This window comes from Barbus barbus (genome assembly GCF_936440315.1).
Source record: "Barbus barbus genome assembly, chromosome: 7".
NCBI lineage: Eukaryota > Metazoa > Chordata > Actinopteri > Cypriniformes > Cyprinidae > Barbus > Barbus barbus.
The window spans coordinates 1,388,052-1,400,867 of record NC_136735.1 but is presented as its reverse complement, the minus strand read 5'-3'; the positions used below and the strand labels follow the sequence as shown (position 1 = coordinate 1,400,867).

At 38.6% G+C, this 12,816-nt stretch overlaps 3 protein-coding genes across 8 annotated transcripts in view; all 3 read left to right on the top strand.

The window, feature by feature from the left end:
- Positions 1-12,816, top strand: part of LOC306872949 (uncharacterized protein) — an 819,728-nt gene that overhangs the window by 694,185 nt on the left and 112,727 nt on the right. The gene's annotated exons all lie outside the window — the stretch shown is intronic.
- The window catches only part of LOC306872887 (cdc42-interacting protein 4 homolog), a 36,108-nt gene that overhangs the window by 16,574 nt on the left and 6,718 nt on the right, over positions 1-12,816 (top strand). Inside the window, exons 2-10 of one of the 6 annotated variants that reach the window (XM_079421793.1) lie at positions 2,634-2,709; positions 3,553-3,994; positions 4,075-4,170; positions 4,255-4,485; positions 10,535-10,650; positions 11,082-11,135; positions 11,312-11,356; positions 11,496-11,643; positions 11,738-11,800. In XM_079421793.1, the coding sequence (XP_079277919.1) occupies positions 3,599-3,994; positions 4,075-4,170; positions 4,255-4,485; positions 10,535-10,650; positions 11,082-11,135; positions 11,312-11,356; positions 11,496-11,643; positions 11,738-11,800 (1,149 nt within the window). In that variant the 5' untranslated portion in view covers positions 2,634-2,709; positions 3,553-3,598. Of the gene's footprint in view, positions 1-2,633; positions 2,710-2,978; positions 3,117-3,138; positions 3,995-4,074; positions 4,171-4,254; positions 4,486-8,760; positions 9,251-10,534; positions 10,651-11,081; positions 11,136-11,311; positions 11,357-11,495; positions 11,644-11,737; positions 11,801-12,816 lie in introns of those variants that run through there. The other 5 variants (XM_079421794.1, XM_079421795.1, XM_079421796.1 and 2 more) reach the window with 5 other exon arrangements.
- Positions 4,665-6,654, top strand: LOC306872950 (zinc-binding protein A33-like). The gene is made up of 2 exons (XM_079421909.1): positions 4,665-4,854; positions 5,821-6,654. The coding sequence occupies exons 1-2, from the start codon at positions 4,833-4,835 to the stop codon at positions 6,339-6,341; spliced, it is 543 nt and encodes a 180-aa protein (XP_079278035.1). The 5' UTR covers positions 4,665-4,832; the 3' UTR covers positions 6,342-6,654.

Here is a 12,816-nt window from a genome sequence, read left to right as displayed (position 1 = left end):
CCTAAAAACAACGTCAAATGATGTTAGAATCTGACGTTGTGTGGACGTTACCATTATGACGTCTAGGCGACGTTGGGTTTTGGTTGCCATACCCGACGACTGTATATCAGTATTTGACGTCAATATGACGTTGGCTTTAGACGTTGGCTCGACGTTGGATTTTGGTTACTTCCCAACACAACCTGAAAACAACTAAATATCAACGTCAATTGACGTCGGTCTTGGACGTCAAATAAACGTTGTCATTAGACGTTGGCTTGACATTGAATTTTGGTCACCTGACGTCGCGACCTAAATCCAACCTAATATTAACGTCATATGACGTTGTGTGCCTGCTGGGTATGGATATCACACATGAGATTTGCAAACTTTGCACAAGATTTACACCAGTAAAAGAGTCTCAAACTAAATTATGGCTTTTTTAAGAGCTACACAAATAAAATGAAGACTGAGCAGGGTAGGGCAATGTCTATGGTAACATATTCAACTGTAAAATGAAATTATTTATAGTTCAAACACAGGTTTCACAAAATAAAAAGTCAAAAAAAAAGAAGATAAAGATCAATTGTCAGCTTTTAAACCATGTTTAGTAAAAGTCAAATGTATCTATTATTATATTATTACATTAGTTTAAAACACATAAATATATCTTAGTGTCCTAATTGTTCATAATAGCCTCTTATGGCTAATATAGATTCACATTTACAACTGTGTGTAAATAATATTGGTTGATTTTCACATTGGTCTGAATGAAAACAGCTGACGGGCTTACTGAAAACACAAATTCATTCTGTGCCAGCACATGGACTGCAGTACACAAAACACTGCTGCGCTCATAGGTGTTACTTTATCAGCATTATAGGTAGGCAAGATTCAATCAAAAAAGGCCATCGAAACATTTAGCTCATATTTATCCAATGAAATCATAGCCTTCAGCACAGCAAAAACTGACAAAGCTTTCTGCATTTGGTGCAGCACGGCGCATTAATTCACTCAGACGTGACCAGAGCTGAATCTACCTCAGCATGCTGATAATGGTACCGTATAAATTAATTGAGAAGAATCAAAGGCTCATTTAATCAAAGGTTTATCAAGTTTAGCTTTTTTAAAGTGCCCCTATTATGGGTTATGAAAGGTTCATATTTTGGTTTTGGGAGTCCTTTAAGTCAGTGTTTAAAGCTGCATTGAACTTTCATTGATGACTAATTATTGTCCTATCTTCAGACCTATTAGGCCTATATAACTATTTTTAACATTATTATTTTTGTTATTATTCAGTTGTAGTTGATTGTTGTTAATGTTAGGCATGTCAAATATTTTAATGTTTTGTTATTGTGCTATGTAAACAACAAAATGCTGTCGAACAATGTTACAGCCCTGTGGTTATTCTGTTTTCTCTGCTGTGTTGGGGCTGTCTGTGTTTCTGCTAGGGAAAGCCATCCGATTGGCTCCTGCAGGCTGATTGTTCCTGTCTCCTGATTGATCTACAGAACTTTAAAAGTCACGACATCACTTCCTGAGGAGCATTGTTTTGCCATCTTGTGAACTGAGCAGTTAGTTCTGTATAGAGTTTTTGTGAGAGGATGTATTTAGAGAGTTGTGAGATTGTGAGTACTGTATACTGGTTTATTTGACCCATTTGCCTGTTTGACACAGATTTTTGGATTGCCCTTTAAACTAGGTTTTTGCTTGGCTTTGTAAATAGTTTTGAAAACATTGTAAATACTAAATTGGGATAGTAGGGAGTCTGACGCCATTTTTCTTTTGTTTGTGAATACTTTTATTCTCTGGGTTTGTGTTAGGAAGTTAGGGTAGTGAATTGTATTGTATTTCATTTTATTTTGGTTACGCAAGGTAGAGGTTTAGAAACCAGAACATTTTGTTTGTTGTTTTGGCCTTGTCGGCTCCTGAATTTAAACTCCCAATAAACATGTTGAAAATCTTTCGGTTCGTGCTAGTCTTTTCATGTTGCGCTTCTTCCCTAGACGGGGCATAATAAACAACAATGCATTTTTAACTTTGGCTCAAACAACTGTATCTGTATGTCATAATCAAACTCATCACTAAATCTGATCGTCAGATGTGTTCAGATTTGCAAACCCACTCCTGGCCTACAGAAGCTTTACCATTATGTGACTGAAATGTGGGTTGGTAAAATGTCACATGTGTGTTTGAATTGTGTGGAGCACTTTTATGATGGATGGATGAACTTTATTGAACTTCAAAATCTCAACACCCTTTCACTGCCATTATAATGCTTGGAAGAGCCAGGATATTTTTAAATGGTTAGTTCACCCCAAAATGAAAATTCTGTCATTAATTACTCACCCTCATGTCGTTCCAAACCCGTAAGACATTCGTTCATCTTCGGAACACAAATTAAGATATTTTTGATTAAATCGGCACGCTCTCTGACCCTCCATAGACAGCAATGCAACTGAAATGTTCCCAGGTCCAGAAATGTAGTAAGGAGATCGGTAAAACAGTCCATGTGGCATCAGTGGCTCAACTTCAGTTTTGAGACGCTACGAGAATACTTTTTTTTTTTTGCACACAACGTAAAAAATAAGTCTAATTTTAACTGTAAAATTTAGTAAAAACTCTACTGAAAAAAACTGTTAATATGTTAACAGTGAGTTCCTGTACTATATACTGTCACAGAACACTGAGAGAGCACCGTGGAAAGACGAGGTCTGGGTCCAAACGCAGGTAAGAATCTCTTTAATACGAAACAAAAGGCCAACAAGGCAAAAAACAAAACAGGATACATCAAACGGCAACTATAATCAACACAATGCATGTATCCCCAGAGTTAAACAGTACTACAGCAAATACGATCAATTTAACCAGACAGAGTAGCTGGAGTGTGGTGCATAAATAGTCCATGCCAGTGGGGAACAGCTGGGAGTGTAATATGTGACAGGTGTGTGTAATATGTGACAGGTGTGTGGAGTTAGGGGAATGGAGTCCGGGAGCATGGGAGATGGTCACCTCTTGTGGTGAGAGTGAGAAGCGCAGGACCCGGACTCATGACATTTGGGATGGCACAATAAATCGACGTTCACTTGCTGAACACAAGCTTCTAGAGACACATACGTCTGAAGTACTGAATTTAGGTAAAGGGGTGCAGAGTCAGGTGGTTTTGTAGGCAAACATTAATGCCTTGAATTATATTCGAGCAGCTATAGGTAGCCAGTGCAAATTGATAAACAGAGGTGTGACGTGCATTCTTTTCGGCTCATTAAAAATTAATCTTGCTGCCGTATTCTGGATTAATTGTAAAAGTTTGACAGAACTGGCTGGAAGACCTGCCAAGAGAGCATTGCAATACTCCAGCCTGGACTTTTAGTATAGTTTTTGGCTAATGACATATTCTGGAGGGAGGAGTTGTTTTCTAAAGCTTCAAGGGAAACGAAAGTTAACAGAAATAAAAGAGTGGGCTGTGGGGGAAAGATAAAGTAGGTTTCGCAATATATCTCCAACAGTAGTGCAAAGTCCAATTTACAGCGTTTTAGATGTAGAGACTGCCTGCTTATTTACAATCTCTCTCAGAATTTTTTTCAGTATTAAGTGTTTCTACTGAGAACTGACTTCAGTCATGGCAGATGCTCTGGCCTTCCTGGAAGAGGATTTGACCTGTCTCATCTGTTGTGATATCTTCACTGAACCGGTCACTCTGAAATGTAGCCACAGTTTGTGTGAGGAATGTCTCCAGCGTTTCTGGAAGACTCAGGACGTGCTGCAGTGTCCGGTCTGTCGGAAGGAATGCTCTCATGATGAGCCCACCAAGAGCCTAGCGTTCAGAGCGCTCTGTGAGTCCTTCAAGAAGAGAAAACCCACAGCTGTTTCGAGAGACATTTGTCCAGAACATAAAGAGATGTTCAAACTCTTCTGCTTTGAGGACCAGCAGCCCATCTGTGTGGTCTGTTACACATCAAAGAAGCATGAAGATCACAAGTGTTCTCCTATCGACGAGGCTGCTGAGAATGTTAAGGTACGAGGAGATAGGAATCTGATCTAACTGACTTGTAGCATTTTTAAGCTCATTACTAAGAGTTTATCCTGTGATTCTAGGAGGATCTCAAGACACAAATGGACAGACTTCAGGCGACACTCGCTGACCTCAATAAAGCCCATGAGAGCTGTGTGAAACAGGCTGAGCTCAGCAAGGTACAGTAAGTGGGTAGTGTTGTAAATCTTCACTACTGATTACATCAAGTTCACAAATGGTTAAATCTTCTCATACCTTTTCAGGAACACACCAGTATGACAGAAAACCAAATTAAGAAGGAATTTGAGAAGCTCCATCAATTTCTTAGAGATGAGGAGGAGAAGTACATCAGATCCTTTCATGAAGAAATGGAACCGCAAGATCAGAAGTTCAAGGCCATAATAGAGAAGCTGTCCAAACTGATATCAGATCTGTCTGAGAATATGGCAGCTGTTTGGCAGGATATGGAAGCTGAAAACATCACATTTCTCCAGGTACAGATCAAATACTCAATGATACACATAAAGCCGGAGACTAAAGTCCATCAGAGAGCTGTAATCTGGTGCAAATGTGTCTGATAATCAATGTTCATTATGTTTGCTCAACCACATTACTGAGTGCTAATTGCTTTTATATTTCTCATTCAGAATTACAATGATACATTAAAAAGGTGAGTCTTTCCCAATTAGCATTTGGTTACAGCTGCAATCCTAGTGAACAGCAAACATCTTATTGTTTATGTGACAGACTCCAACACCCATCAGTACCAAACACGACCCCTGAACTACAGCAATATCAACACTATCCCATTCAGACAGTGATTTTCACCACTTGGGCCAGAATGCAGAACCTTGTGGAACAGCGTAAGTAATAGCATCTGCTTAGATTGTATGCCGTATTTTTTTATTTTATTTTTTCCCATGGAACACAAAATGGAATTGAAATGGATCATTCATCATTCAGCTCTTTTCCATACAGTTCATGGAGACCAGAGATGGTCCAGCGTGGACCAAAAAACACCATAAAATCCAGTGTCCATGGGCATGTTGTAATTACAATAATTATGAGATGATAACACAATGACACACGATGTTCTACTTGTAGCTCAAATTTATCAATTGAATTATCAGTTGTGACAGTGGTTCTCAAACCTCTCCATGAAGTACCCCCAGCACTGCACATTTTGTATGTCTCCATGTATCTGACACACCCACTTCAGGTCTTGCAGTCTCCACTAATGAGCTGATGATCTGAATCAGGTGTGATAGATGAGGGAGTCATACAAAATGTGCAGGGCTCCGGGACAGGTTTCAGAACCACCACGGTTAACGCCAAAATTACTCCATGTAATGCAAGTTCTCAATAGATGTATTATTGTATGTCTTTTGTTTATTTTCAGTTTATTCTAAGGCATTAACAATAGTGAACTACATTATTATTCAGAAATATTATGAAACAGCTGATCAACTGCTGAAGCCATTGCCATTTTGAGTATAACCCGGTGATGTGACACTGTAGTCAGAGCTCTCAGAGTACTCTGAGTTGTAATTACAAGTTCTACAAGGAAGTGAATGCTTTGCACATGTTGACCTCTCGTAATTATGGCAATTTCTGACTGTGAATGGACCTAAAGTACCATAAAAGAAGTGTTGTGTTTATTTTTTCTTGGTCACCATCCACTTTTATTGGGTGAAACAGAAAAAATAACAGCATACATGTTTGGAAAGACATGACGGTACCTATATATTGATGAAAACACAAAAACATGTAGTGGTTCATTGGTACTGCTTGATGAAAGGCTCAGCAGTCATCAGTCATCTGTGTTTCAGCTCCTGTGACTCTGGATCCAGACACAGCCTCCAGTAAACTCCAGGTGTCAGAGGACTGCACTAGTGTTCATTATGTAGAAGTGAAACTTCATGTGTCTGATAACCCAGAGAGGCTGCATGACGGGGTACTGGCCTCACAGGGCTTCAGTTCAGGTGTGCACTGCTGGGATGTAGAGGTGGGTGATAACAGCAACTGGACACTGGGAGTGCTGGGCGAAAAAGTGAACCGCAAAAAACTCTGCAAAATGGATCCAAAAAAACATTTTTGGTGTTTTCGTAATGTAGATGGCAAATACAAGAAAGGTAATAAACCTGTCCAAGACATTAATTATGAAGAGGGGCCAAGTATCATCAGACTGCAGCTGGACTTCGACAGAGGAGAGCTGAGATTCATCGACCCCTTCAGAAACAGTAGTTTGTGCACCTTCACAGGTGGATTTCCAGAGAAAGTGTTCCCATATTTCAGTACAAAAGATGTGGACATACCACTGAGTCTTTTCCCAGCAAATAAACAAAACTAACAGGATATTTTTACACATGATAAAATAATTGACTGCTGCTATGATTGAAAGCCCTACCGAACAAGAAAGGGAAAAAAACATAGACGGCCATGAGCATATGTCGTGTTTTGAGCACGTGTCATTTTTCCTTAAAACAAAAGTTTGGTTTGAATAATTTATCAAAAGCAATGACCTGTATACATTTATGAACATGGTTTAAGTGTCCAAATACATGGTAATTTCAGTACAAGTGATGATGCATTAATAAGCTAGATTTGAACGGAATTATCATTGTAATAATAATAATAATAAAACCAATCTATACTTCATTTCATAAAATGAACTACAGTGTGGTGACTTCAGCTCTGCCAGTTCATTGGTCCAGGGGTCGTGTTTGGTACTGATGGGTGTTGGAGTCTGTCACATTAACAATAAGATGTTTGCTGTTCACTAGGATTGCAGCTGTAACCAAATGCTAATTGGGAAAGACTCACCTTTTTAATGTATCACTGTAATTCTGAATGAGAAATATAAAAGCAATTAGCACTCAGTAATGTGGTAATAATAACAATTAAAAATCAAACACACACCCCAAACTAACTACCACATAACAGACTAAACAAATGAGTGCACTAAAAGAGCACAATCAGACGGTTAAACACCAGTTCTGCTCGTGACCAAGCCTCTGATTGGCTGGAAGAAGCAAGAATGGAGTAACCGGAGACAGAATGTTTCACATTTCACCAAATCTCTACCATAAAGTTATGAATATATTTTAGTGATGATGTGATTCAATAGAAATGCAACTGTATCACGCAGCTCTTATGTCCTTTACCTGACACACATAAGAATGACTGTAAATAATGAAAAAATGCTACTAATTTTTTTAAAGGTAAGTGGTTGCAAATTGAATCAATTTATTTTAGCTATATTTAAATAAACACATTTAGTTATACTTTTATTAACTTTCAGCAAAAATTGTTTATTTAAATGTATAATTGTTTATTTGTTAGTAAATTCAGTGAATGATTTTTTTTCAGTGAAGTAGAAAGAACGTCATAATAATAATAATAATAATAATACAAAAACAAAAACAAAAACAAAAAGAAAGAAAAGAAAATCTCACCTGAGGTCAGAATTCCCTGATCCATCACTGAGGGGTTTAACAATAACACAGTGATTGGTCCATTCAGTCATCAGGCGACTGTGATTGGTCCATTCAGTCATCAGGCGACTGTGATTGGTCCATTCAGTCATCAGGCGACTGTGATTGGTCCATTCAGTCATCAGGCGACTGTGATTGGTCCATTCAGTCATCAGGCGACTGTGATTGGTCCATTCAGTCATCAGGCGACTGTGATTGGTCCATTCAGTCATCAGGCGACTGTGATTGGTCCATTCAGTCATCAGGCGACTGTGATTGGTCCATTCAGTCTTCAGGCGACTGTGATTGGTCCATTCAGTCATCAGGCGACTATGATTGGTTCGTCGTTCGTCCACCTCGATTAAGTTGCAGTTTGAAATCTGTTCAGGAACGCCACTGTCATCATGGCCATTTCTCAATTGGAGGGCTGCATCCTCCGGAGGTCACATCTGTAGGCTGCATACTTCATAAAGAAGATCTTATTTTAGAATATGAATAGTTATAAATTTGACCATTATTCTTAGCTAAGCGTAAATTGTTGTAATATGCTTATGACTCGCGAATGTAATGCTTAGTTAACAAAAATAAACCAGGCTTGATGCAGTCTACAAATGCGACCTCCGGAGGATGCAGCCCTTCATTTGAGAAACGGCTCTAGTGATGAGAGAAACGAAGCCAATCAAAGCTGTGACCTCCAGAGGATGCATCCTTCTGTTTGAGAAACGGCTCTAGTGATGGGAGAAACGAAGCCAATCAAAGCTGTGACCTCCGGAGGATGCATCCTTCTGTTTGAGAAACGGCTCTAGTGATGGGAGAAACGAAGCCAATCACAGCTTCGAATCAATTGCTTTGTAAAATGATTGATTGTGTCGAAGCGCTCGAAAGTGCCGCCTGCTGGTCAAAAGTGTGTAAATGCAACAAAAACTCTAAAACATGCATAAAAACAGCGTTTAAAGCCCATTGCGAATGTATTATTGAAAGTAGACTATACTATGTCAAATGCAATAAAAAATAATAAAATACCATTAAATATGAAGTGTATGTATGATATGGGGTTTTTAATATCTTATGATAATTTGATTATCATATTTGATATGATAATCAAAATGGCTTGCTTTGTTTGTTTTATGGACAGCTTCTAGATAGAGGCTATTAAGAGACTATTACCTACTTCTTATTATTTTAATTACACAAATATCTTGTTAAAATGTGTACAAATTGATGAAACTGATGTGAGATCAGGTAAAAACTATAGAGCTGGTTCAATGTTTCTCCGCTGGGGGGATGTCAATGACCTCTCGTGATTCACGGGTTTATAGAGATCACCCCCAGCGGAGAAACATCGACATTATGAAACATCTCGAAACGGGACTTGCTCGATTTGACACGCGCTCCGAGCCACTGACTCGAAACAAAAGACTCGCGACGCTTCATGAAAAGCGGCACGACTGTCATTATACTCGGATTATAAATATCTGAGTTTTATTTTTGCAGTTAGAGATGTTGCTATCTGTCAGATGAAAACGGCCAGTGATTGAAAGGCACCTGAGCTCAGGTGTGATTCAATCGCGAGATCAGATCCTCAACCGATCTCACCTGAAACCCAGAGATAACCACCGTGTGTCCTCCTCACCACAAACACACGGGACTACACCTGCTGTATGGACAGAGTCTGAGTCCAAACACACTTAACTGAGGAGTTTGATGTCCTGCGCTCTTTGACAGAAGGTTGCAGTGGTTTTCTGTCTGATCTGCAGAGATCATGGATTGGGGGTCAGATCTTTGGGTAAGTTTATTCTTGACTTCAGAAGCAAACAGGTGTGTTTTACAGGTGCTTCAGGTGAAGTCAAACTCCCACAACTTCCCTGACACTTTGGATATTATGACATCTTTTTAAATGAACTGATTAACCGTTTTATGATTGAAAAAGTATAGGTTACTTGTCCGCAATTATATTATGGCGACATAAGCGCATATATTTAATAGGATGTGAACCGATGTGTCTGATAATACTGGACGCGTTCTTGGGTGCAAAAGATAAACTAAAATCGCGCAAAAACTCTGCACTCGTGAACGCGTTCGTACTAATAAATGTGGTGATAAAGATGTAACAACACTGATTTGTATGATGCCAAGTAATGTAGATTGAACCAGTGCGACCACGAAAGTGTATATTGAAACTAAGTATCGCTAACAGATGAATCATTAAATCATTCATCTGCTAATCATAAATCATTAAACAAAAGTGAAAATGAAATGCGTGTAAAAAAAAACTAGGCTAATCAAAGCAACAAACTGAAACTGGAAAACAGCGCAAAAACGCTTCACATGTGGACCAATGCACCAATAAAGCTTTATTTTATCCAATTATAGTGGTTTTCTACTATCCTTAGTGATGGGTTAGTTTGGACAGTTGCAAGAGCAGTAGGCTACAAACGTTTATGAAGAGATTAAAATGTCACAACATTGATTTGTTTACCCATATTTACACTAGGCCTATTATTTCTTCTTTAAGTCACGTGACAGCCTCACTGATTTGCTTTCAGTGTCTGAGGCTTTACTCAGCAGGTTAAACTGGTTTAGGCAACACTGGTGTCAGGTCATCTCTGAGCAGCAGTAAAGGCCAGACAAACTATTTCTAATCTCCAAGGCTTTGGAATGATTTCTGGACCAACAGGAAGTAGATCAGATCAGTGAGCTTATACACCTTCCTGTTAAAATAGATGCATGTCTAGTGAATAAGAGCTTAAATACAAACTCAACTAAGTGTAACACATGATGGTGTGTGCGCTAACATAACCATTTTAATAGAGTTAGGTTCTAATACTTATGATTAGCAGTACATATAAAAACAACAGAAGTTGCATGAGTTTCTGCTGAAGCCACAGGTGTCACGTGACCCATCAGAACTTGTGAAGTAGAGCGACCTGTCAAGCTAGTTTGAGAGCTGCACATGGGGAAAGAGCAACACACTCAATGCACCACACCTATCCTGAGAGCTGAATGTCCTACATACCACACACACACACACACACACACTCAGAAATCTGTGTATCGTGTGTGTTTGCAGGACCAGCATGACGTGATTGAGAGACACACTCAGAGCGGACTGGATCTGCTGGAGCGATACGTGAAGTTTGTGAAAGAGAGAGCTGAGATCGAGCAGAATTACGCCAAACAGCTCAGGCAAGACACTGGTTTGAGTTTAAACAGCATAAATCAGGAGTTTCCCCCGAAATCAGCATCCTCACACGAGAGACTCCCCTCCTGAAATTTGAAAGGGAACAATATTTTTCATAAAAAACCCAATTCATACTATGTAAATTATATTATAAATGTGTATAAAATATACTTGGCTTTTTCTGCTCACTATTGTGCTGCAGTCTCAGATTTATTTATTTTATAGACTCCCTTATGTAAAGGGGATTGGCTCATGAATATTAATTAGGTCACAAAGCCGAACCCTCTACACAGGATGAGCATTTTTATTTAATTTTTTTCATGCACACAATGAATTGTTAAAGTGGTGTTTGATCTTGTGTTCTTGAAGGCCGCTGGTGGTCAGGGTTAACATGTGTCTCCTTGGTTTAACCTCTTTTGTGTGTGTTTCCCTGAAGGAACCTCTCTAAGAAATATTCCAGACGAGGCGTCAAAGAAGATCAGGACACAAAGTGAGTCGATTGTTCAACTAAACGCTGATGATCCGTCTCGCTGCTGTCTGTCTGCTTCTCAACGCTTTTGGGCTGAATTCAGATATTTCCAGTATTTCTGACAAAACTGCTTGTTTTCAGACCTTTTTTGTTAAATGAAACTGAACCAAATTTCATTTTGTGAATCCAAATTTCAGGAACATCCCAGCTGACAGGGAAAGTTCTCAGAATGTTCTGACAAGGTTCTATCAAAGTTATGAATACATGTGCTTCAGTTACATTAATAGGATGTTCAATGAATGTTATCTGGTCTTTAATAATGTTCTCAAAACACAATGAACACAAACTGAATGCAGCGGCGACGGTGTTGACTCTGTGCAGGATGAGCAATCAGCAGGCGTTTCAGGACGTGCTGAATCAGCTGAACGATTACGCAGCTCAGAGAGAGCATCTGTCCGAGAGCATGACGCTGAGCATCTGTGTGGAGCTCACCAGAAACCTGCAGGAGCTGCGACAGGAGCGCAAGAACGTGAGCGAGAACTAAACCTCTCATAATCTACCTGCTCAAACATGCACAACACGTCTTTGAGATGCTGACCGTGAATCTGCTTTTCTCTTTTCAGCATCTCTGTGACGTTAAGAAGGCTCAGCAGAACCTGGAGACCACCTTCAAACAGCTGGAGACTGTGAGTAAACGTGTGTGTGTGTGTGTGTGTGTGTGTGTGTGATCGTCTCACTGTAGACATGATGGTGAAGATGATGCATTATTATAGTTTTGAATTTTTACAATGGTTTTTATTGCTTTATTATATTGATTTTTTTTTTATAGTTATATTATAGTTAACTAAAACAACAAAAAAAGTTACTTGAAAATATTAACTGAAATAAAATATATATTTAAAAAAAAAAAAAATGTATCTAGTTGCTAATGCAGGGATTCTCATTTTCATTTAGTTTAACGTGATTAACTAAAATAACAAACTCAAATGGGAATAAACAGAAATAAAAACTATAATAAAACTGTAGAGTAATCATTAAAACTATACAGGCTTATTTAAAAATTAATAATAATGGCAAAAACACAGAACAAATGACAAAAACTAAAATGAAAACTGAAAAATTAAAAACAATTTTATCTCATTGGTGCTAAAATAACACTAGCTTTAATAATTTAGGATTATTCATTAAATTATATCAATTAAATATACAGGTCCTTCTCAAAAATTAGCATATTGTGATAAAGTTCATTATTTTCTGTAATGTACTGATAAACATTAGACTTTCATATATTTTAGATTCATTACAACACAACTGAAGTAGTTCAAGCCTTTTATTGTTTTAATATTGATGATTTTGGCATACAGCTCATGAAAACCCAAAATTCCTATCTCAAAAAATTAGCATATCATGAAAAGGTTCTCTAAACGAGCTATTAACCTAATCATCTGAATCAACTAATTAACTCTAAACACCTGCAAAAGATTCCTGAGGCTTTTAAAAACTCCCAGCCTGGTTCATTACTCAAAACCGCAATCATGGGTAAGACTGCCGACCTGACTGCTGTCCAGAAGGCCATCATTGACACCCTCAAGCAAGAGGGTAAGACACAGAAAGAAATTTCTGAACGAATAGGCTGTTCCCAGAGTGCTGTATCAAGGCACCTCAGTGGGAAGTCTGTGGGAAGGAAAAAGTGTGGCAGAAA